At 35.9% G+C, this 24061-nt stretch overlaps 3 protein-coding genes across 8 annotated transcripts; all 3 read left to right on the top strand.

Moving 5' to 3' along the window:
- The first annotated feature begins 2556 nt into the window (after window positions 1-2556).
- On the top strand, window positions 2557-5837 carry LOC130743229 (coatomer subunit beta'-1-like). Of its 2 annotated transcripts, none has more exons than XM_057595373.1 (10): window positions 2557-2661; window positions 3257-3283; window positions 3394-3455; window positions 3785-3839; window positions 4083-4119; window positions 4269-4594; window positions 4764-4895; window positions 5002-5150; window positions 5309-5377; window positions 5469-5837. In XM_057595373.1, the coding sequence occupies exons 1-10, from the start codon at window positions 2659-2661 to the stop codon at window positions 5530-5532; spliced, it is 924 nt and encodes a 307-aa protein (XP_057451356.1). In that variant the 5' UTR covers window positions 2557-2658; the 3' UTR covers window positions 5533-5837. The 2 variants fall into 2 exon arrangements, with proteins under 2 accessions (XP_057451356.1, XP_057451357.1); XM_057595374.1 differs by having other exon boundaries at window positions 2563-2661; window positions 3263-3283.
- A 1790-nt stretch (window positions 5838-7627) lies between these two features.
- On the top strand, window positions 7628-18191 carry LOC130743227 (coatomer subunit beta'-2-like). Of its 4 annotated transcripts, none has more exons than XR_009021400.1 (26): window positions 7628-7803; window positions 7985-8005; window positions 8144-8205; window positions 8375-8429; window positions 9212-9248; window positions 9390-9715; window positions 9819-9950; window positions 10060-10208; window positions 11417-11485; window positions 11654-11804; window positions 11901-11966; window positions 12527-12715; window positions 13187-13327; window positions 13420-13494; window positions 13614-13790; window positions 13892-13983; window positions 14069-14185; window positions 14687-14801; window positions 14933-15004; window positions 15425-15621; window positions 15737-15830; window positions 16142-16248; window positions 16366-16495; window positions 16649-16873; window positions 17546-17611; window positions 17842-18191. XR_009021400.1 is itself a non-coding variant. In XM_057595370.1 (26 exons), exons 1-25 carry the CDS (start codon window positions 7801-7803, stop codon window positions 17563-17565), a joined length of 2775 nt encoding a protein of 924 aa, XP_057451353.1. In that variant the 5' UTR covers window positions 7628-7800; the 3' UTR covers window positions 17566-17611; window positions 17842-18191. The 4 variants fall into 4 exon arrangements, 2 of the variants coding, with proteins under 2 accessions (XP_057451353.1, XP_057451354.1); XM_057595370.1 differs by having other exon boundaries at window positions 16649-16826; XM_057595371.1 differs by having other exon boundaries at window positions 16649-16826; window positions 17742-18191.
- A 1694-nt stretch (window positions 18192-19885) lies between these two features.
- Window positions 19886-22937, top strand: LOC130745203 (nuclear pore complex protein NUP50A-like). 2 transcript variants are annotated; one of them, XM_057597356.1, is made up of 3 exons: window positions 19886-20039; window positions 20124-20185; window positions 21324-22937. In XM_057597356.1, the coding sequence occupies exon 3, from the start codon at window positions 21355-21357 to the stop codon at window positions 22657-22659; it is 1305 nt and encodes a 434-aa protein (XP_057453339.1). In that variant the 5' UTR covers window positions 19886-20039; window positions 20124-20185; window positions 21324-21354; the 3' UTR covers window positions 22660-22937. The 2 variants fall into 2 exon arrangements, with proteins under 2 accessions (XP_057453339.1, XP_057453338.1); XM_057597355.1 differs by having other exon boundaries at window positions 21293-22937.
- Window positions 22938-24061: the final 1124 nt, after the last annotated feature.

Genomic DNA, 24061 nt, shown 5'->3' with positions numbered 1-24061 from the left:
AAACAAAAAAAAAAGAAAAAAACAAGGACAATAGTATAGCAACTACAAAGTTTTTTTATTTTGAGTGAAGATGTGGTGTTAAATTACTATTATGGTGTAATCTTTTAAGCTTATTTTCTCTTCTCTTCTAAGACTCTTCCTCGTACTCTATTTTTTGAAAACTCAAGTGTGAGATGAAGTCCAACATTGGTAATGAATAAGTGAGCTGAAGATAATATAAGACATGTGATAAATGAACCCAATGTTCTTAATTTTTGGTAAATTTGTCGTGCCGATTCTCTTAGTTTCTTGTTGCTTGGACCATAGGTTTCCCATCTTCCTAACAAGTGGTATCAGAGCTGATAGTTGGTGCGACTATGGTGACAACTTCTTGTATCGAAAGTCTTCCTAGTATTGTACGACATAAAGTCTCACATTTGTTAAGAATAAGTAAAATGAAGACAACATAAGATATGCGACTTATAAACTCAATAAGTTCGGTTCTCTTGGTTTCTTATTTCCTTAGCCCATGAGCTCTCTCATCTCCTTAACACGTGGTATCAGAGCTAATAGTTGATGTGACCATCGTGACACCTTATTGTATTGAAAGTGTTCTTAACAATGTGGTGGCTAGGCGACATCTCTCGTTCACGTGGTGATGAAAGTGAGCGGCGGGGTAAGTGTCGATAACTTCCGCTAAGGGATGAAGCACGACAATGTGGTAGTGACTCACACTGTGAATGTGAGAATGATGAAAATTCTAGTGTGAGTTGGTTGGAGTCTCTCATTAGTTAGGAATAAGTGAAGTGAAGACAAATATAAAAAAATGCACCTCATTAATTGAATGCTAAGGTCTTGGGTAAAGATGATGAGGTGCTTGATTCTCTGAATGTCGTGTTTCTCTGTGCATAACTTCTTCTATCTCTCTAATATTAATAATGGTATCAGAGCCAATAGTTCACTCGAATGATCGATCCGGTACTATTCGCCCAAGGTCAATTCGTAGTCAGTGTCATTTATGTAAGAAATGCACTGAGGATTAGAAAGAAACCATAAACCATATTCAGAGAACCAGGGTAAACGTTTAAAAGCATTTGCCGCAAGGAAACATGAAAGCAATCCACACCCCTGTCATGGCAAGTACAAATGCTCAAGACACGATTAAAAGCATTAACTAGGTAGCTAGCTATATATGGTAATGCTTGACTGGGGTCGTTTCCTTATTTTAAGGGATGAAACTTGAGGGACAAATTAAGCTTTGAAAAACATGATGAGTGGAGGGGTTTATTCCCGGAATATACCCTATATGGCTCTGACCTATCTGCACTTGTTCTTATAGTTTCATAGGTATAATGATTTCCAGATTGATTGAAATTTGTTTCCAAGCAACAACCACTGGTCCTCATCTAAAGACTAAAAGTCAATTTGTAGGATGTTCAAAGCAAAACAATGTGTTATGTGCCAATGTGCCATTGAAATCATAGTGGTGAAGGCACTGAGGACAGACACCTATCTTCTAATAATTTTTGAGAAAGTAGCTAGTGCATTATATGCTAAGTTGCTGACATTGCTCATGTGGGCTACCATTTCATTAGAAGAAAAAAAAAATGTTATAATTAGGCACATGTGTTTGGTTCAGGTGGTACATACTTGATTCTCATTAAATAAGTCACGAATTCAAGTTTTATAAATGGAAAAAAAAACTTCTTTTGAGAGATTAGCTACAACATCATGTGGATATCCTGACGTGAACAAAATCAACTTCCATGGAAAATAGGTGTGATGAAAAAAAAATGAGCAGTATCAGAAGTGTTTGTGTTTGTTGACAATACCAACTAAATTTTTAATCATTTGGTTTTTTTCATTTTTCTGCATTGGAGGAGATTAAATTGCTCTAAGCAGAGTAATGTGTGGTGGAAAGTTCAACTCTGTATTTGCTTGCCCCTGTTTTTTTTTTCTTTTAATTAACTCACTCTTCCACTTTAGGAATTAATAGCTCTTCTGCATCTCTTTCATCTTTTTGATTGAACGCATCTTTGTCCCTTTCAACCTTCAACAAGTACAATCTATATCATTTCATATTTTCATTTGTAGGAGAGAAGAATTATACCAACAATTTAAGAAGTGGTTTCGGATCGGATGCTAGCAAAGTAAGGTAGATCTCGACCCATCAAGTCCAATGTTTTTGAGTTGGTATAAGTTGAACAACTCCTGATCAAATGCTTTTGAACCCATAAAAATAAACATATTTAAAAGCAAATCATAGCCACAATGTTAAAAGGAAGCAAACTAGAAGATATATTTCTTGCTTAATTTTATTCTCTTCAATATATGTTGAATCCAGAGGCTTAAGAGTTAAGATATTGACGAATTGTTGGAAGATGAATCTTGTATATAAGTTGAACTGATGATAATAATACAAACAAGGACTTTTCTGTGCTTATAAAAAAACAAAGACTTTTCTGCGTGTGGCAGCCATACAAATTTGAATGAATGAGGGAGGGAGGGGATTTTGTTTTTGTTAGCCATTTCTTAACTGTGAAGGATCCTTAACTATATAAACAGGATAGAACCTCAACCCCTTCCTACATCTGCAGCATACATCTCTTATAGCAACCAAACATCTTTGCATCAATCAATAAAATCAATAGTCGAATTTGAGGCCACCAAGTTTACAATATGGTGGGTCAATTTTATCCATTAATTAATTCTTCCATTTCATTTGGAAGTGATCACTTTTTATATATTTTCTAAGTATTTAATTTATATTCAGTTATGCACTAACTGTGTACAAAGCTTTACATAAATATACTTAATCATAATATTTTGACATTTTTTCTATTTTCTTATTTTGACTTTTTATAATTTGGTAAAAAATAGTTAATTCTGATTGAACATGTACGTAAATTTTCATTGTCAATAAATGTCTGATGTAAAAAAAAACAACAACAAATGCAAGCTATTTTGTTGATTTTTCAAAATTTAGTTTACAATATTATGAAAAATAAACTTCACATGATATGTTTGGTAGGTCGATTCAGCAATACACTCTTTTAAAGACATACACCAAGTCTCAACATACTTCTTATTCTCTAAGCTATTTTTTTTTAAAAGTCAACACAATTTTTAAGTAGCGAGATAAATGTTGAGTTTTCAGAAAATAAACCAAGTGTGTTGAAGAGTGTATAGCTAGCATTTGTTTTTCCATGCATAATTTAAGATTCATGATGAAATGGGTCAACAGAGGACTAACTAATCTGTGATGTTGATTCTGTAGGAACAGTCTCTCTCCCTTGAAATTGAGGTACTGCTAGATTATCTATTTTACTTAATATTTTCCACTCATTCCTATTCAAATTTTGTTCTTAAATATGAAAACTTCTTAACATTTTCTGTTAATTATTTCTTGATCAGCATGAATTTGTTCAAAACTCCGAAAGAGTGAAATCTGTGGAGCTGCACCCAACTGAGCCATGGTAATTACACTTATAATTGACTGATAAACTTATTAAGCATTTCTGCAACACAAACAGTCTAGAACATCAAGTCCTGTGTATTTGAGATAGAAAAACATCATCAGTTAGCATGTTTCCTTTGGCAAATTTCTAAGTGTAGCAGACTTATAACATGTTTGGATCAATTTGTCTTTACTTGGAATCAATTCTGATTTTCATAAGCTAATAATAGAAGCTTCTCCCTAGAATTAATTCTCACTTTACAATCAATTGTAGAAGATGTTCCAAACATTTAAGTTTATGTGAGTACAACTGTACAAGTACTTACATCTAGTACTTTTCTCGTGCAGGGTTCTTCTGGGGTTGTATTCAGGAACTATTTCTATTTGGAACTATCGGACGAAGGTAAAGAATAATGTGTCAAGAAACTAGCTTTTCTGACAATAAATCATAAAAATAAAACCATGATCTCTATGAATTTATTCCTAGTGTGTATTGGAAATAGATTCAGAAACAATAGAACTAGTAGTTGTTCTGTATCTTTCAGCATATGTAAGAGTTTAGTCTTTTAATTTCTTGAGGTTGCTACAGAATTCTGAGGTAGGACTTTGGAGTTTATTGTTAACCTTTGTTTTGATATTATGACAGAAAGAAGAGAAGTCTTTCAAAGTCAGTGAATGTCCAGGTAAATGTCACAATGTAACACTTATTTGAGTTTTTCCCCTGGTTTTTCTAATAGATGAGCTCCAATAAGTGCTCTTTTAGTTTATATCGAAACGGGATATTCCTGTAATGTGTCTAAGTTCTTAACTTGGTTATATCTTATGTTTGCAGTTAGATCAGCAAAGTTCATTGTTCGCGAAAATTGGGTTATCGCAGCAACTGATGACAAATATATTCGAGTCTACAATTATGACAAAATGGAGAAGGTAGTAGAATTTGAGGGACACAAAGATTACATTAGGAGCTTGGCTGTTCATCCTTCCCTGCCATATGTGGTGTCCGCTTCTGATGATCACGTTCTAAAGTTGTGGAATTGGAGCGAAAATTGGGCTTGTGCTAAGACCTTTGAAGGACACTCACATTATGCGATGCAAGTCGCATTCAATCCAACGGATCCAGCCACCTTCGCTAGCGCGTCTCTTGACAGCACTTTGAAGGTATCCTCAGTGCTCTAGAATCACTTCAGTTTAGAAGCTATAAGTCTTATCCGCTTCTGAGTAAATATGTCTTGGATTCTGTGCAAACTGTGAAATCAAACATACTAATAGCCGCAACTTATAGCATACCTTCAATTCATTAACCAGCTTCAATTGTCTCTTTTTGTAGATTTGGAGTCTTGATTCCTCAGCTCCATGTTTTACCCTGGATGGACACTTGAAAGGAGTGAATTGTGCTGATTACTTCATAAGCAATGGCAAAGAATATCTCTTAAGTGGTTCTGATGATTACACTGCCAAGGTTTGCATGTCAATTACTCATTGATTAGGCCTTAGTGTTATCTGTTTTTTAGTCTTTGTCTCTTTGAGATAATTTAACATTGAAGCCTGAATCCACATTTCAACAGGTATGGGATTATCAATCTAAAATTTGTGTACAAACTTTTGAAGGACATGGAAACAATGTTACATCAGCAAGTGCTCATCCTGAGCTTCCTGTAATAATAACAGCTTCGGAGGATTCTACTGTCAAAATATGGGATGCTGTCACATACAGGTACTTTATTAGCTATTTGAATTCTCATTGGATAAAATCACTTTTGAATGGTTACATAACATACATCATTGAAAATTGGCATACATACAAGAAAGGATCATAACATTTATCAGTGTGTTAAAACTTAAAAGCTGTTAACATTTGCCATTTACTTGCAGGCTTCTTAACACATTAAACTTTGGTCTGGAGAGAGTGTGGAGTATTGCATACAAGAAAGGATCATCCCAGTAATTATCTGAAACTTCTTTTGACTACTAATAATCATAAAACCTTGTTAATTTTCTTTACTAATTGGCACCACATTGCTACTTGCTACAGGGTTGCTTTTGGTTGTGACAAAGGATTCGTCATTGTTAAACTGAATCTGGAAGCTGCCAAATGAAACAAGATTAAAAGGGCAAGGAAGACACAATAAACCTCTGCTGCTGGCAAGAGGACACACAGTTATGCTGAGCTTTAAGCTTTTAACTACACAGAGAACATTCTATTCTGCCATTTGTTGTTTGTGTTTTAAGATTTTAAGTTTTTCCCTGAATAATATGAGTTTATTGTATACCATAGGCCCTTTGTTCTCAGCTCCATTCCTACTTTGTTTATTGTTTGAAGGTTTAATTGCAATTTTAGTAATGTAATATACAGTTGATATGTGATTTTGATCTCTAATAATTTATGGTCGTTGTTCCGGTACCCATTGAAAATGAAGCGTATAATACCATTTAGTTCATTTTTTATAAATAACTAATTTGTAAATTTTTAAACTTTTATTATAGAGAAAACATGACTAAAAGGTATGGAACCCTTCACTTTTAAAGGAGTACCAAAGAAATTTGTGATAATTTATTTAATTAATTTAGCTTTATAATTTTTTTAAAATTGTTATAGCTAAGTTCTAGTTGTTTTCATTCTACTTAAAATACTCAAAACTCTTATTTTATAAGTGGGGTATCTAGAAATTTATTCCAATAAATTAGATCTTTATTTCATATGTAGTCTTTGCTTTTTTAACAATGTAAAAAAATGGATCGATCACTGAACCGATTAAGGCACTTGTTCAAGGTTCGATAGTCGAATTGTGGTTGAACGTGTAGTAATTAAATAATATTTTTGATATTATTTTCTTTCATATGTAATATATTTTTACACAAAATATTAAAATATTGATTACCGGTTTATACACCGACAGTGTAAAACTTGTTTACATAAACATCTAATTGAATTTCACTAATAAAAAATATTTTTTTATTTTAATTAAAATTAAAAATGAATGTAAGGTCTTAAGAAATTTAGAGTAATTAAATTCTAAGTTATTATAGGTTGTTCATTTTATATATCTCATATGATGAAAAACAAATAATGTTTTTGAAAACTTTTTTTTTTCAAAAACTTAAATGTAGTTGTCAGTTTTTGATTTTCAAATGTAAATTTGAAAACAAAACGTGTTTGAAAAAAAGGGAACTGAAATGATTTTTTACATAATTTCAAAACAATTTTCGCCTAATTTTTAACACCACATTGTGATCATAATTTTTGGTGCCTTCTCATTTATATACTGATTTGATATTTCCAAAAAAAAAAATAGTTTCAATAACATGTAACATCATCACCACCATCACCTTCACTGCCGCCTTCACCATCGTTGTCCCCACCACCACCCTTTACCGCCACCTCCACCTCTGCCATCACTGCTGCCACCATCTTCCAGCACCACCGCCTCCACCACAACCAATACCACCCTTCACCACTGCAACTGTCGCCACCACCACATCCTCCATCATCGCTACCACTATCTCCACCACCGCCACCCTCCACACCGCCTCTTCCACCACCATCACTGCTACCTCCATAACCAGCATCACCCTCCATCACCACCACTTCTACCTCCACCACCGCCAACACCACCCTCCTCCACTACTACTGTCATCACCACCACCTCCACTCTCGCTGCTAACACCATCACTACCACCGCCACCACTCACACCACCACCACCTTCATCACCACATATCCATTGCAATGCTTGAACCACAACTCGCACCACTACCTGCATTGCCACGATCACCCTCCACCATTGTCATCATCGCCAACTCCTCCACCACTGTTACCATCTCTACCATCGTTATTGCCACCGCCACCCTCCACCACCATCTTTGCCTCTATTGCCGTCATTGTCACTACCACACATAACTTTATATATGTAACCCTCGTCCCAAGCAAGAACCAACCCATATATACACTCCCACATGAAGTATGAAAGCCCAACAACCAAGTACCTGAAATATGAAAAAAAAAAAAATTCAAAAGCTTTAAAAAACAAACAAAAAGAGAAAAAATGGGACCCAAGGTTCCACGTGGACATCAAGGAACCAACCCCCATAGCCATACGGTGTGTCACCGCACAGGCAATACCCGATCCAGTGGCACTTTCGTAATCTGACGTTAACTGCAAACAAAGCACCGCTCTTCTTCTTTGATTCATCCCCATGGTACTATTTTACACCGTGCTCTCATCATACAAAAGAAAAAACAACACACATTTCTCTCCCTCATCACTGAGTTCGATCTCTGATCTCTCTCTCTCTCTTTCTCTTGTTCATCGAATTCAGTTTCTGATCTCGATCAACAGAGGCTAAGTTCACTCTCCAATCCACAACAATGGTAAGCTTCTCCTTCTTCGATCCGTTTCAATTGCTTCTGCATTCTCATCATCAACCTTAGATCTGGATCCAATTCCCTTCGATCCGTTCAATTCTGCGTCGCTCTCAATTTTCTTACGATTTCAATTTCAATGTGATCTACCGTGCACTCACTCAGTTTGTTTTGTTTCTTGCATTTGCAGCCTCTCAGACTCGAAATCAAGGTACTGTAGCTCTTCCGATTTCAATTTCAATGTTCATTTGTGTTTCATAGTTTTGTAGTGTGGTTGTTTCATAGATTTCTCACGTTTTCTGGCTACTTAAGCTAACGTGTATTTTCCTAAATCCTGATATTTAATCAGCGAAAGCTTGCGCAAAGATCAGAGAGAGTCAAATGTGTGGATCTGCATCCAACAGAGCCATGGTAATGCTTTGCTTCGTTACATTGTTTGTTTGAAATTCAATTGTGATATGAAACTAGTTTTATAAATGTGAATATCTGCAACTGTTTTAATCGCCGGTGCGATTTTCTTCGCGCGTGCCTGGATTTTAGTCACTGATAGCGGTGTTTGCAATACTTGATGATAATGCAGGATTCTGGCGAGTTTATACTCTGGAACTGTGTGTATCTGGAATTACCAATCTCAGGTATGGAAATTCTCTTTAATCTTGAGATGTGTTGTGTACTGTTATAAATGAATTTCATCCAAATGAGAAATGCAATGGTTGATAGTTGATACCTATATGTTGGCATTTAAGTCAGACACGGGTGTTTGTTGATTGATCTTCAAACAAGCCACCTTTTGCATGGTGCCTATATATTATGAGCTGCTGGTTCACAATGAAGAGACCTTTTACTCATGGTTTTCTTCAAATTTCGAGCAGCTATATGGTTGATTTAACATATTGTTTGAATTAATGGCTGAATGCACGGAGCAAATATTGAAAAAGATTAACAAGACATTTGTAGTTGTTGTTTTAAATGGTTCATTTAGTAGTCTTCTGGAGATAGTTCATTAGTCCAAATATGTAGGGCTGCGAAATGTCCCGTCCCCCCTCAAACTGTCCATAGAAAGGCTATTAAAATAGAATTTTACAGTTGCAGAGTCTGTGTATTGGGGTAGATTTCATATTCAATTATGTTCTCGTGAATCTTTTAAATGTCTTTATACTTTTGTCAGTTGAGCTGTTTAGGCACATTGCATTGATAAAGTTTGAGCAATTTTAGATAGTTCAATCACCATTTGGCGTAGATTTTTTTTTAACTTTTGTTGTTGACCTTGTACATTCTGCAAGCTGTAGTGTACTGGGTTAGGCTATATTATTCTTGTTTTCTCTATCACAAGCTTTCTGTTTTAACTGAGTCATTACTAGTTTCAATGGAGATTTTGCTATTGTAATTAACTCTGATTTTGTTCATGCTGTTTCAGACCATGGCCAAATCTTTTGAGGTTACTGAGTTACCAGGTACATGAGATTTTTAAGTCCATTTCTTCCTCTTGATACATTTTGCTTGGAGGCTTTTGATGCATTTGATTGAAGGCATAGTTTTATTGCATATTTCTTACTCTGGAAATCATTTGGCTCTTGTGCAACATGATTTTACAGTTAGATCAGCCAAGTTTGTTGCACGCAAACAGTGGGTTGTTGCTGGAGCAGATGATATGTTCATCCGTGTCTATAATTACAACACAATGGATAAAGTCAAAGTATTTGAAGCACATACAGACTACATTAGGTGTGTGGCAGTTCATCCTACCCTTCCTTATGTGCTATCATCATCTGATGATATGCTCATTAAGCTTTGGGATTGGGAAAAGGGCTGGATTTGTACCCAGATATTTGAAGGACATTCTCATTATGTCATGCAAGTGACATTTAATCCTAAAGATACAAACACCTTTGCCAGTGCATCTCTTGATCGAACCATAAAGGTATATCTGTGTTCTTGTTGCCGGTTGTTTCCTTTTCTTTAATTATTTTTTCTATTCTTTTATGATATAATGCATTGATGCATCTGTTATCTTCTCTTTCCAGATCTGGAATCTTGGCTCTCCTGACCCTAATTTTACATTGGATGCCCATCAGAAAGGAGTGAATTGCGTTGATTACTTTACAGGTGGTGATAAGCCTTATCTAATCACTGGTTCTGATGATCACACTGCAAAGGTATTGTTTCAATTTCAGTTTTCTTCTTCTTTTTTACTTGATTTATATGTTCGTGTGTGTGTGTGTATATATATATGTAGCAATAATGTTAACAAAACCAATGAAACAGGTATGGGATTATCAGACCAAAAGTTGTGTCCAGACTCTAGATGGTCACACACACAATGTGTCTGCTGTATGCTTTCATCCTGAACTTCCTATAATCATTACTGGTTCTGAGGATGGTACAGTACGCATATGGCACTCGACAACTTACAGGTAATTTGAGATGCACAGATAACTGAGTTATGAGCTTTATTTTTATGTTTTTTCTGTTTGGCATATTCTGATGGAGACCAAAAGGAAACAACAGGAAAATATTGTATTATCAGAGAATAGACACTGAAATGAAAAAGGGTCACAGTAGACGATATCCTCCACCTTCCTAGAGCCTATGGCTCCACAGATTCAAAATTCTCTGCCCAAAAGTAACTAAAACCACCATGTTGGTGAGTACCCATTCCAGAAACTAACTTGCCGAGTCAGCAAATTATTTATGGTCTTCCCCATTCTGCCCTTATATTGGAATAAACCGTACAGGTTTTGGGGTTTTTGTTTGGACCATTATCAAGCTGACCTTGACTTTTAACTTCAAATTCAAGCCTAACATTCTAACACTGCCCCTTTGTATAATACAGCCTTGTCCTCACGTTAAAAAAAAACCTTGTCCTCAAGGCTGAATATTGGAAATTGACACCTGATAGTGAACTCATGCTTCCTGAAAGGTTCTTGCCTTCCATCATTGACCTCTATGTCCATTCCCTCAGGCAGATGCTGCTTGACTTGATTTTATCCCACTTCCATTTATTCGAGGAGACTTGTGACACATGCAACACTAGGTGGATTTTGGAAGTTACTGGAGTTGTAATTTTTAAGCCACTTTACCAACCTGTTCCACAATCTGAAATGGACCATAATACCTCAAATCACAGGATTGATTCTTCTGTCCACACAATTGTTGTTGATGTGTTCTGAGTTTCAAAAAGACCCATTCTCCAACTGTAAATGACTCCTCATGTCTGTGTTTGTCCCTCAATTTCTTCATCCTATTCCTTGCTCTCTCCAAATTATACTTTATTTTTTTTCCTTCTCCCTTTGTCATCCACCCTTTTATTGTAACTTGAACTATCTGGCTGTGGTTGACTTTTGACCTTAAAGAATGAGGCCTTTTACTGACATGCCATTATGTTCTTTTGAATAATATTGTGGCTGATTTGTGACTTCTTCACTTTTTCTTTTCACAGTTTCATAAGTGCATCTATGATCAGGAAGATTTATTCTGATGACTAATCGCTAAATTTTATTTAAATTTGAGATAACACTAATATTAAGTTTGAATTGTACAGTGTTGTTTGTCTCTTTCTATTTTATTTAGGTTATACTATCTTGGCATTTCATTACTTATTGTTTTCTCAATCTACTTACAGGCTTGAGAACACATTGAACTACGGCCTTGAAAGAGTTTGGGCTATTGGATACTTGAAGAGTTCACGTCGGTGAGTTTTTTTTCAAATAAAACTTCTGCAATCAATTTCTTAGTCTTGTTATTTTGGGCCCTTGAATAACTGAGTAGAAACAGTGTCAAATTGTGCCTGAATAATGAAGTTTTCTTATCTTCACTCTTCTGTCATGACTTCAAAATAACCAATATAACCATCTTACAGGGTTGTGATTGGCTATGACGAAGGAACAATTATGGTCAAACTTGGTCGAGAAGTACCTGTGGCTAGCATGGACAACAGTGGGAAAATTATTTGGGCTAAACATAATGAAATTCAGACTGTCAATATAAAGAGCATAGGAGTAGATGCGGAGGTATGGACTCAATGTACCCTTTGCGGTATAATATGTGAGCAAGAAGTGTAAGGTTCTTTTTCTTTTAGTGACACATGCGAGTACTATGCTTCTTAGGTTGCTGATGGAGAAAGGTTGCCTTTGGCTGTTAAGGAGTTGGGCACCTGTGATCTCTACCCCCAAGTGAGTCCATGTCATTCTTCTTAATTATTTTGCATTCTTTTGCTCAGCTTCTCTAATTCTTATCATTTCTACTCTCATTATGCAATCATTGACAGATTACAGAAAAGTGGTATATGTGCATTATCTAGCATATCATTATCAGACATTTTGGTATATTCATGCTGACTTCATTATGCAGTATTTGTCACATTTTTCTTGAACCCTGTCCAAATTTTATTTTATTTGTATGCAAAAAAGCTTGTCATTGCATATAGGATTAAAGCGGCCAGCGAACCTTGACTTTTATGTTGAGTATATAATCGGGATATTGGTATAATTTTGCAATGTTTGACGTTGAAATTCAAAATTAATTGCATGTACCTCTGTTTTCTTGTAGAACTTAGATATCTGAGGGAATATGACTATTTAATGTTGCCAAATTACTGGGTAGTTCAGAACTATGTTTTGTAATCTCCAATCTATATCCAGAGAAGCAAGTTTTAAAATGTTAGTCCTTGTTGCTGGTTCAAGCAATATTTATTTGATTCGTGTGTAATGGCTTGATGTTTAATTATATGCAGAATTTAAAGCACAATCCTAATGGGAGATTCGTTGTTGTATGTGGAGATGGTGAGTATATTATATACACCGCGTTGGCATGGAGAAATAGGTCATTTGGTTCAGCACTAGAATTTGTCTGGTCTACGGATGGAGAATATGCAGTCAGGGAAAGTACATCCAAGATTAAAATTTTCAGCAAAAATTTCCAGGTTTGCACTTTTGTTAAACTTTATTTACTCGTTAATCTTGTATTTTGTCTGGTGAAAGTGGTGATGAGAACCAACAAATTGTAGCTTTTTCTCAAAAGGGTAAGCATAACTAGATCTTGCCATTCTTGTACTCTGTTATTGATAGCTCTCGGGGTAGACCTCCTATCACAAAGGTTTACCAGAGGAGCTGTAAAGAGAGTTGTTAGTCAGTTAGTGGTTAGAGTTGGTTAGTATAACTGACTATTAGTGGAGGGAAAGTTAGGATTCAAATGTATAAATAGGGGAAATGTTATTCAGTTAGTTCATTTTCTGGTTGTTAGTTGTTTGGAAGAGAGTGAGTCTCTCCAAATACTTACCTGTATCTGTTACACTCTGGTTCCTAAATTGGGAATTAGGGTTCCTTAACAATAATCTTTTCATTGTCACATCTGTCTTCTAAATGAAAAAATTTGCTCGTTGTGGATGTTTCAGGAAAAGAGGAGTGTCCGACCAACATTTTCAGCTGAACGAATATTTGGTGGTACTTTATTGGCAATGTGCTCAAATGATTTCATCTGCTTTTATGAATGGGCTGAATGCAGGTTGATCTATCGCATTGATGTCAATGTGAAAGTGAGTGCTAGATTAGGTGACATCTATTTTTCTCTGCTTTTCTTTCCTTATATTCAGTGTTTAATTTAATTTTGTTAATTTTCTTTTGTCAGAACCTCTATTGGGCTGATAGCGGTGATCTAGTTACAATTGCTAGTGATACATCATTCTACATCCTGAAGTACAACGTGAGGATTTTATGAACTTAATCATTTTCTTATAGTTGCTGCCTTGCTTTAGCTGTATGATTCTTTTGTAGACCTTTTCTGTTGAAGCACTGTAAATATTTTGACTTCCATTGTTGCAGCGTGATGTTGTTTCATCGCATTTAGATAGTGGAAGACCCGTAGATGAGGAAGGTGTTGAAGATGCTTTTGAGCTCCTTCATGAAATGAATGAACGTGTCAGGACTGGCATCTGGGTTGGGGATTGCTTTATCTACAACAATTCCTCTTGGAGACTTAATTACTGTGTTGGTGGTGAGGTATTAACTTTTATCCCTTGTTTAAAATAAAAAGAACCGCATATTTTTTCTTGAAATACAAGGATCATATGAAACCTATTGATGCAACATTATGAATTCAGGTAACTACAATGTTCCATTTGGACCGCCCTATGTACTTGTTGGGATACCTTGCAAACCAAAGTCGGGTTTATTTGATTGACAAAGAGTTTAAGTAAGTGGACTATTTGTTTGGATTATTTAGAGTCTCAAATTGCAGTAATTTGAACTATTTTTCTTTCTATTTATTTTCTTCTCAGTGTTATGGGATACACACTGCTTTTAAGCTTGATTGAATACAAAACACTTGTGATGCGTGGCGATTTAGAAAGGGCCAGTGAAGTTCTACCATCAATCCCTAAAGATCATCATAACAGGTAGGAGCTACCTTGTGTTATATAAGAGAATGATTAATTTATTTTCGTTATGCCTAAAAAGCTTGTAGGGACAGAATTATGGTTCATAAAATTATGTACTGTGTATCTAGATAATTATCATGGATTAGTATTCCCTCTCTATTTTATTTTTCTGTTTTGTGCAAGAAAGTCTGGTTTTGATATTTGAACCTGCTGAAAATGGCAGGGCATCTTTAGTGGCTGATCAGAGAATCTTTTGATACTCATAATTTTGTATGAATAACTATTACATTTATTCTGGACTTTCCATTCTTCTTATTTGTCCATCAATGGTTTTCGATTGTCATGCTTTTATGATAATCTTGTATGAATAAATATTGCACATTGATTTTCCTGTTACTTGTTTTAGATTTTACAATTTGTTCTATTGATCATATAGTGTTTATTCAAACTTCGGGCTTCAGATCTAATGTTTTTCCATATGTTTACCATTATCTAATTGAAATTTTGATTTCATGGTAGTGTGGCTCGTTTCCTGGAATCACGAGGGATGATAGAAGATGCTCTTGAAGTAGCTACTGACCCGGACTATAGATTTGATCTAGCAATACAACTTGGAAGATTAGAGGTTGCAAAGGTGCGTGTTATGTCTACAAGGAGATATTGCATGGCTTGTGAATGTTAACTTTGGTATCTAAATTTTTCATCTTTCTTTATGAATTTGACATGTCATTTTAACTCAATAGTATTCATTCTCTTCTCTTGCAGAGCATTGCAATAGAAGTGCAGAGTGAGTCAAAATGGAAGCAGTTGGGAGAGCTAGCTATGTCTACTGGAAAGGTGTTTTTCTTTATGATTTAAATCTCCAACTTTAGTGATTCATTTGACACTTAAAAGCTCAATTCCGTTCCTGCATGTCCAAATGTATTAAAGTGAGTGCCTTGATGATGATATACTGCTGAATATCACCATGTGCACAGGATAGATATAGGCCTTATTGAAGCTTTTGAGATGCAAGACAGCAAGAGGCTACAGTTTAGTTATGGACAAATTAAGATTTTCTTGGTTGCATGTTAGAAGTTGTCTCAGGTGCTTTGAGTTGTAGATGCTGATTCTAGTGTATAGTTAGGATGTTAAGGTTTTCTTCTTTTTCATCATAATGAGTAATGATTATGTAATCTGGTAGACTCAATATAATGATGATTCTATTTGAATATTCTCTTGTTCAATTGTAGCTCACTGTATTTTACATTCTTGCAGTTAGAAATGGCTGAGGAATGTTTAAAGCATGCAAAGGATTTGAGTGGATTATTACTGCTGTATTCTTCTTTAGGCGATGCTGAAGGAATATCAAATCTTGCAACCCTTGCTAAAGAGCAAGGGAAGAACAATGTCGCATTCCTGTGCTTATTTATGTTGGGTAAACTTGAAGACTGTCTTCAACTATTGGTAGAAAGGTAGTCTTCTAAAGTTGTTCTATTTTTCCATTCTGTATCTTTCTGACATTAGTAGGGAGGGGAATGGACTGATTAGACTTCAATTAGATATAGAACTGAGTTATGCGTTTTGCAGCAATCGGATTCCAGAGGCAGCTTTAATGGCTAGATCATATCTCCCAAGTAAGGTCTCTGAGATTGTGGCAATTTGGAGGAAAGATCTCAACAAGGTAATTTCTGATTCAGATATATGGTATTATGATGGAACTTCCTGATATTTATTTTATGGGGCATGAGATCATGGAAATTCGGATCCTCTATTGCCCTAAAAAGAACTGTACTATTCTGCCGTTGAAAATCTAAGAGTAGGCACATTTTCAAGGTCTAAGATCCTTTTTTAGTTGAATTGAAAAAAAGATTCTCATTCCTGATCTGATATTGCGGTGATAGGAACTTCGATTCTGGTTCAGTTGCCTTCTTTTGGGCAGTGTTATATGTTGGTAAATGGGTTGTGGGTTATAGAGAGTCTATTTGAGTGCAGGTTAATCCTAAAGCTGCTGAATCTTTGGCTGATCCTGAGGAATATCCAAATTTGTTTGAAGACTGGCAAGTCGCCCTTGCTGTTGAATCTAAAGCTATAGAAACAAGGTTAGTGTGGAAAATGCTTATTTTCTTGCACTTATATTACTGTTTTGATGGGTTAGTGTTAGTGTTCAGTGTTCACATGTCCAATAAATACTTACTAACTATAAGATCCTTTTTTAGGAATGTTTACCCTCCTGCAGAGCAGTACATCAGCCATGCTGACAAATCACATGTAACCCTTGTTGAAGCTTTCAGAAACATGCAGATTGAAGAAGAGGAGCCTCTTGAGAATGGTGACTCGAATTATGAGGTATAATAAATTTAGGGAAAACACCACATACTAAAGGTTGCAAGAAATTCTCTTAAATTGTTTGTTTTTCTGCAATATAATAAACAATAACCTTAGTAGATTGTTGGTTGAGGTGTTAAAGTGTTTGTTTATTGTATTGTCCTCATGTTGCAGCAAACTAAACAAGATGAAGAGGACTACACAGAGGAACAAGAGGAACAGAATGACTACAATGAGGAACAGGAGGAACAGAATGGAGAGGAAGGAAGCCAAGAGGAGGCCGTTGTAGTGGATGCGGAATCAACAGATGGTGCAGTACTCGTCAATGGTAACGAGGCTGACGAAGAGTGGGGTACGAATAATGAAGGAGCCCCGTCAGCCTAAAAGCAATTAGTTGGGGTGGTGTGAAAATCGAAATTTTGTCTCTGGTGATTAATTGTTTCTGACGTGCCATCTCTAACTCGCGTTTGACAACTACCTCTTTTTACTATAATCACTTATGCCCCCCTCTCAGTCCTACCTATTCTATTTGCTTTCAATTTTTAGTATATCTGATACTTCACTGCAGTTAGGCTGTATATTTGGGAATCGGGGAGGAAATTTTCAAATGATGTCCTTTGTCTATAGTGAATAATTGACTAAATCTTATAACTATGTTTCCCCATGATTTTGGAGACTACTGGGCTTGGTAGTTTATAATGTTTTGTTGCTCTTTGCACACTGGTCTCTAATTTGTTAACTTTAAATCTAGGAAATAACCAGCAAATGTTTCCTGCAAAATCTTGCTGTTGCATATCTTGATTTAAAATCACCTGTGAAATATGGTGTACATTATCTTCTTCTTAAAGTCGTGATGTACTGCCATTGATCTTCACTTTCTTGCTTCCTTTACTTTAAAATGTTGTTGATGCTTGGCTTTCTGTATTCTTTGAACATCTTTTTGTTTTAATAGAACTGCTTGGATGGTTTATTTATGATGAGCTTGTGTATTCACTGTATTATTGACCTCAATTGTGGATGTCACCTCAATTAAGCTGTTTCCTTACTTAAATACTCATCTTTTGTTGACAGTGCTTGCACCACGTCACTAGGTCCCATCAAGACACCCGGTTCCAGCTTTTGGGATACTAATCTGAGGTTAGAAGAACACTTACATATTGGCTTCAACATACTGGCCTTGCATTGACAAGTCTCCTTCATTTTATTGGGATGCTTGCATAAATAGCGTTGTTAATAAAGGACTGGGTCCGTGTTCTGTCATCTGCAGATATCTGGCACTGCATGTTTCTGGATTGTTGGTATGCATTGCCTAAGCATGATAATTTTCTAGTGTTATCTGTTTCATTTTCCTTAAATTTGAAATGCAGGTCTCCTCCTGGGGGATATGAAGCGATTCTGCGGACTGGTTGACTGGTTGTTTCTGTTTCCTGGTGTTGTGGTTTTGTAGTGCCCTGAATTATCTAATTCTGCACGCCGTATAACAATATCCCTTAGGGTCAGTTACAATTTACTAGAATTTATATAGCACATTCTTTTGGGGCTTTACCCCAACATATTCGTACCATTGTGAATGTAGAAAAAACTGAACTAGAAATGGTTGCCTGCTTAAATTTTAGATAGTTTTTTTTTTTCTTGGCCATATTTTTGAACATCTTTATGTTTTCGTGGATTGTAAACATGGATGGTTAATAGAGAAAATAATGATTTCTTCCCCCAATGTTGCTTCTCTAAACTGATTATTCCTCCTGTTGACCTAAAAAAACAGATTATTCCTCCAAATAAATCACAACAATTCTCATTTTAAGTTCATGAGCTTTGTATGAGTCTTTCCCTTTCAGAGTAAGTTCGCCCTCCATCGATTAGCAGTCCTAACGAATGCTTCTTTTCCTTCGTTATTCAAAGTAAGGTGGATAGGATTACGGACATCTTGTAGAACATTCTTGAAACTGCAAGTATCATCTTCAATAAACACCAAACTCGCAATTAGGTAATAGAACATGGATTTGAAAAATGTTATTACCTCCACTTGATTTTAGTACCAAATCATCATTACATAATCTTATTATAATATTTGTATTTTATCATAATTTTAGTCCGTAATGGTTTACATTTTATTTTTGAAAATCCAATCTTTCTCGTTTACTCACTTCTTATAATTGGGTAAATTTTGTGTAAGTTTTACAAAATAGAGAGCGCGCTTTGATGTAAGAGGGATGTACTCGGGATTGGTTTGGTCCCATAATATTCAAGAAGGACGAAAGCCTCTCTTTGGGGATTAGTGTCAAGGCCTTTCGGAGTCTTTTATTTCTCATTTTTCCTAAAGCTAGAGTTGGTTGGCTTGATCGGTTTCGCATGATCATTTTCATTTTTTTGGCGGTTGGATCGCTCAAGCGGGCTGCCCATTGAGTGATGACAGCTAACAAAGAAGAGTCTTAGGGCGACACTTGCATTAGACTTCGATTAATACCTGATTGATTGCTCGCTCACGACTATTATTCAAAGCCTTTCAGAAGTTTGAGCTTTCCCCGACTCGATCCTGGGTGATTTCATTGGCTTCTTGAGTCAAATGGCTTTTTCTGATGGGCCTTGCTTCAAAAAACGGAGCTTTCTATCTACTAAACGAACAACTGCTCACTTAAGAGTTCTGCTCCAATTGAATATGAGCTTGAGTATGTGAGTGTAAATTATATTTTTTTATTTTAGTTCAATAATACATATCTTAAAACTTTATATTTACATTTGAATTTTTAATGATTTATAATGAAATGTGCATATAGTTTTGAAGTATTAAAATTTAACCATATCTTAACAAAAGAACTCATATGAAAAATTAATTCACTATATTATATTTAATAAAGTTAAAAAATTAATACCAATCCTTATGTTCCAAATATCCATTGGTTAGTGTCAAATACTTCCTCTATCTCGTTTTCTTTGCCGTTTATATTGTGAGATATAATAACGGTAGAAAATTAAGTGGTTTCATAATTTCGTCTATTAAGTAAGTGGTTGGCATTCGATTCTCAACTCTTGTAAAGAAAAAAAATTTTATTAGTCAACCTCCTATCACTTAGTGTGCTAACCGTGGAGCGATGAATTAGTCTCATAAAAATAGGGTAGTAATTAATATTCTAGAATATAGTAACTGGAAGTTTTAATTTTAAAAAAAACTAATATTCAGTAATAATGATATTTATGATAAAATATATATGATATTGAGTGCATCTTTTGCCTTAAAAGAAAAATAAAAATGCATGCTACATTTGTGCATTATAGGTGAGTGTGTGTCTGGACTCAAACTTAATTTTAGTAATAGTATTTCTAATTTGTAATAAAGTAAAAAGCTTTTTTAATACAGTGAAAATATTTTAGTTTAGGAAATTTTTTGACACTGTAAAAAAAAAAGAAAAAGAATAACGAGAGAGTGATGATGGTGCCAGCTGTTTGATCGATTTATATTGCTGCTGCCGCTATCATCGTCTTCCCTCTCTGCACTGAACTCTTCTCATCGTGTTAGGGTTCCGATTCCTTCATTCATCACTGTTCTTCACTTCTTCTCCTTCAGGTTCTTCAATACAATACTTCAATTCACTTCACTATTTCAACCTAATTTCACGTTTTCTGTTTCTCTAACTCTTCAATTTCGCAGACACCGATACAGCTGAATCGTGGAATTGAAACCTAACCATATCACTGTTCTTCGTTTTGCCTGTAAGTTCTTCAATTTCTTTGATTACTACTGTTACTTCTGCTCATTGATTTGTTATTCTCTGTGATTTTTAGTTTTTACTATTAACCCTAGATTCTGTGTTTCCAATACATAGAGAGAATTTCGCATTACTTGTTTTTCATAGGTTCTTGGTGACTGTATCTCCGTTTTTCCAGGTCCCCTGTAATTGCTCTTGAGATTCCAATCAGGGTTTTAATTTTTTTTTCTTTTTCCTCAAATTTTCTTTGCTCTTGAGATAGAACGGGCTAAGTAAATCTTTCTAGGGTTTTCTGTGTTAAAGCTTGAAAATTTAGTGATGGGCAGTGTCTGAAAAATATGATGTTTGAATTTTTATTTTTTTCTGATTATCTTAAGCTGTTTGGACAGGATACAAGCTTCTCGAAACCAAATTATGCGATTAACTACTTATGAATTGTGTAGTTTTTTAATATGTTGGTTCTCATTACTGGCTTGATTGCTTTAGCTGGTAGTTACTAGTTCCTGTGTAATGTTATGCCTACATACATCAGAATTGTGTAGTTCTTTTTTATGTTGGTTCTCGTTACTGGCTTTATATATATACATTTTGCTGCTTTGTTCTATATGGGATCGAATTATTTTAACTTTTAAGCTAAAAATGTTGTTAGAAGGTGTGCATATCATGGATAGTGTAGGTGTTGTATTCTCAGGAAAATATTTTGATTACCTTGTGAAGTTCACTTTTGATGGGTTGTCTTGTCTTGCCTGTGTTTCTGTTGGGTAGTACTTTCCTACTATATGGTATTTTCTCGATGATGTTTACATGTTATGAATCCATATGCCATTATCAATGTGGGAGTGGATCCTCTCATGTTTTTTTCCCACGGCCTTATTATTTAAAAGTTGTGTCTCTCTGTCTCTTTGCATTCACAAATGTTATATGGTCTATCTGTTCAATGTCGAATGCATATGGGAGAGAGAGATTCAAAATTTTCAACTGCGATGGTCATGTGAAAAGTTAACATAAGAAGATCCATAACCTTTTTCATATAGGTTGTGTTATCCTTGTTGTTTTGAATTGTGCTCCATTTGAGGAAAAATGAATGAGAATTGAACTTGCCTGATTGCAGCTATTTACTACAACTTGGTATAATATCTTAGGTTCTAGTTCATTTATTGATTTCTTTCTTCAATGGGGGATGCTGAGAATGCCCTTCAACCTTCAAAGAAAAGAGCTGCTGGAAGGGAGCTCACTCGGGATACTCCTATTGATGATGAGGAAGATTCCCCTGATCTTGAGAGTGGCACTTTCAAGAGAGCCAGTGAAGAGGTTCTGGCAAGCAGAAGAATAGTCAAAGTTCGTCGCCAACAAACTACTTCTGCTCCTTCTTCAAATCCCTTTGCTGGAATTCGCCTGGTTCCCTCCTCTGGATCCACGGCTAATCCTGCTGAAGCTACTACTGAAGTACAAACTGTTGCTGACGAGTCTAAAGGTAGTGATGATACAGATAAGGGTTCTGAGAAAGCTAAAGAAGAGGATACTAAGCAGTCAGAGAGCAAACCTGATGAGAATGCTGCAAAAGGAAGCAATGCCGATGAGGAGCATGCTGCAGAAAAGGAGAATACTGGTATTAAACCAGAGGTAGATAAAGAGAAAAGTGAGGGAGTCAGTAAAAGTGATAATGAGAATAAGGATGCAGCAGGTAAGGAGAGTGCCAGTGAGGTGGATGAAGGGCAAACTAAGGATCACAATGATTCTGAAAATATTGATAAGAAAGAAAACACTGAAGATGGGGATAAGAAAGACGACAAAGCTGAAAGTGCAGAACCAAGTGCTGAAGGTGGAAATTTAAAGTCATTTCAACTGCTCTCAAGTAACCAAAATGCCTTCACAGGTGTTGCTGGAACTGGATTTTCTACCACCTCATTTTCCTTTGGTACCTCTTCAAATGATGGGTCCAGTTCTATTTTTGCAATGAAAAATGACAAACCTTTTGGTCTGGGTTTAACCAACAATGGAAGTTCTGTTTTTGGGGCATCCTCTGTTGCTAAGAGTGAGGGAAATGGTCTTGCAATGCAGGAGGTTGCAGTTGAAACTGGTGAAGAGAATGAGAAAGTGGTTTTCAATGCAGATTCGGTACTCTTTGAGTTTGTTGATGGAAGTTGGAAGGAACGAGGAAAGGGAGAGCTGAAGGTCAATGTTACAAGTGGGTCAGAAAAGGCCAGAATTCTTATGAGGTCCAAAGGAAATTTGAGACTGATTATGAATGCACGTCTTTATGCTGATATGAAGCTCACAAATATGGACAAGAAGGGTGTTACTTTTGCCTGCATCAATAGCGCCAGTGAAGGGAAAGGTGGTCTTTCAACATTTGCTGTGAAGTTCAAAGATGTTTCCATAGTAGAGGAGTTCAAAGCAGCTGTAATGGAACATAAGGATGGCACATCGACAGTTCTTAAGACCCCAGAAAATTCTCCAAAGGCTTCTGATGAATGAGAGAGATCCCATATTCCTGTTACACAAAGTATGTCTTGTTGTTAGATCTTCCTTTACTTTAGAAGAAATTTGCTATTCCGAGTTTGTTTGCCGTTACATGGCAGACTATCATATTTACCTAGCTGCACTAGAATTTAAGTCAAGTCCTCAAGTGATCATGGAACTTAATTTTGTATACTTCTTTGCCTTAGACTGCACAATCTTAGCTCTAGAACACTGAGACGTGCAATAGTGCTGTTATTTTACTGAGTCTATAATATTGTCGAATTTGAGAATCATTGGGCGTTTGTTGAATACTTCTTTATTTACTGGGGGCTGTTTTTCTTTTCTTTTTGAGAGGTGGGGTTCTAATACGATAAAAATCACTTTTCAAAGCTATTTAATTTTTTGCAGTAGTCAACGACAACCAAACAAAGCATGTCTCAACTAGTAACTTAGTATAACTTGAATTTGTAACCTGGCGAACAATTTGTTTTCTTTGCTCACGTGAAACTAGAGTCAGTTGGCATAACTTGGATTTGGATAGATTCCTATGTCTCTTGTTACTGCAAGATACTTATTAGGATTTTATCAAATTTGATAAGAATTAATGTTGCATATTGGGACTGTCTCTCTAGCAGCAGCATCGTGCAGCCAATGTTAATTAACCATTGTGTACATGAAACACACCCCTAGGTCAGTGCCATTCATACTGGATGGAACTCTCCCTGTTTGGTTGCCTTATGTTCCCTTTGGCTCTTTGACGCTACTGATCCAAGATTGAGAGGGTAACAACGGTTATCATGAAGTGAATGGTGGTTGAGAAATTTGTTGTTCTGAATAACTCAATAGGATACCTACAGGGGGGTACATGTTCATTCCGTTGTTCCAGATGTCGAGCTGGTGTTTGATGAAGTTCGAGTTGTTGCTTTCATTCTAGTATTCTACGACTCCATTAGTGAGGTGGAGGTGTGGGAGGGGGTCCCGCAAAAGCTGACAATAGTGGCAATGGCCGAGGGTGTTAGACAGTGGAGTGTCTTAACAACTGTAGTGGTGGTGGTAAGAAATGGTACTTTATAGTGATTCAAAAATGTGTCAAGTGGTAGTGGTGGAACACGAGGAGTCATTTGCCACGACAATGGTAGATAGAGTTAGGTATATTGGTTGTAGCTTGAGGGCTAACTCGCTTAACTAGCAACACAACAACTAGTATTAAGTACAATACAAGCTTCAAAATAAGGTTTTTCGGCTTAGTTCGTCTAGCACTCGCTTAAAAGGGTTTGGGCCCGATAAATCATTCTTGGCTGTGAGCCTATTACTATTTTTTTTTTACTTTTATGTTTGAGATATTGAGTCGGTTTTAATGAAGTTCAAGTTGTTGCTTTCGTTGCGCGACTCCATCAATGAGATGGAGGTGTGGGAG

Source organism: Lotus japonicus, chromosome 3, assembly GCF_012489685.1.
Source record: "Lotus japonicus ecotype B-129 chromosome 3, LjGifu_v1.2".
Taxonomy (NCBI): domain Eukaryota; kingdom Viridiplantae; phylum Streptophyta; class Magnoliopsida; order Fabales; family Fabaceae; genus Lotus; species Lotus japonicus.
Note: the sequence above shows the minus strand (reverse complement) of the source record. Positions and strands in the feature narration are given on the sequence as shown.

Bases quoted from the DNA above. Each gene is read 5' to 3' on its own strand.
- LOC130743229 (XM_057595373.1), top strand. The intron at 3,456-3,784 runs GTAATTACACTT...TTTCTCGTGCAG, and splicing joins CTGCACCCAACTGAGCCATG to GGTTCTTCTGGGGTTGTATT. The intron at 5,151-5,308 runs GTACTTTATTAG...ATTTACTTGCAG, and splicing joins TGGGATGCTGTCACATACAG to GCTTCTTAACACATTAAACT.
- LOC130743227 (XM_057595370.1), top strand. The intron at 9,951-10,059 runs GTATTGTTTCAA...CCAATGAAACAG, and splicing joins CTGATGATCACACTGCAAAG to GTATGGGATTATCAGACCAA. The intron at 11,486-11,653 runs GTGAGTTTTTTT...ACCATCTTACAG, and splicing joins TACTTGAAGAGTTCACGTCG to GGTTGTGATTGGCTATGACG.
- LOC130745203 (XM_057597356.1), top strand. From the start codon at position 21,355: ATGGGGGATGCTGAGAATGCCCTTCAACCTTCAAAGAAAAGAGCTGCT.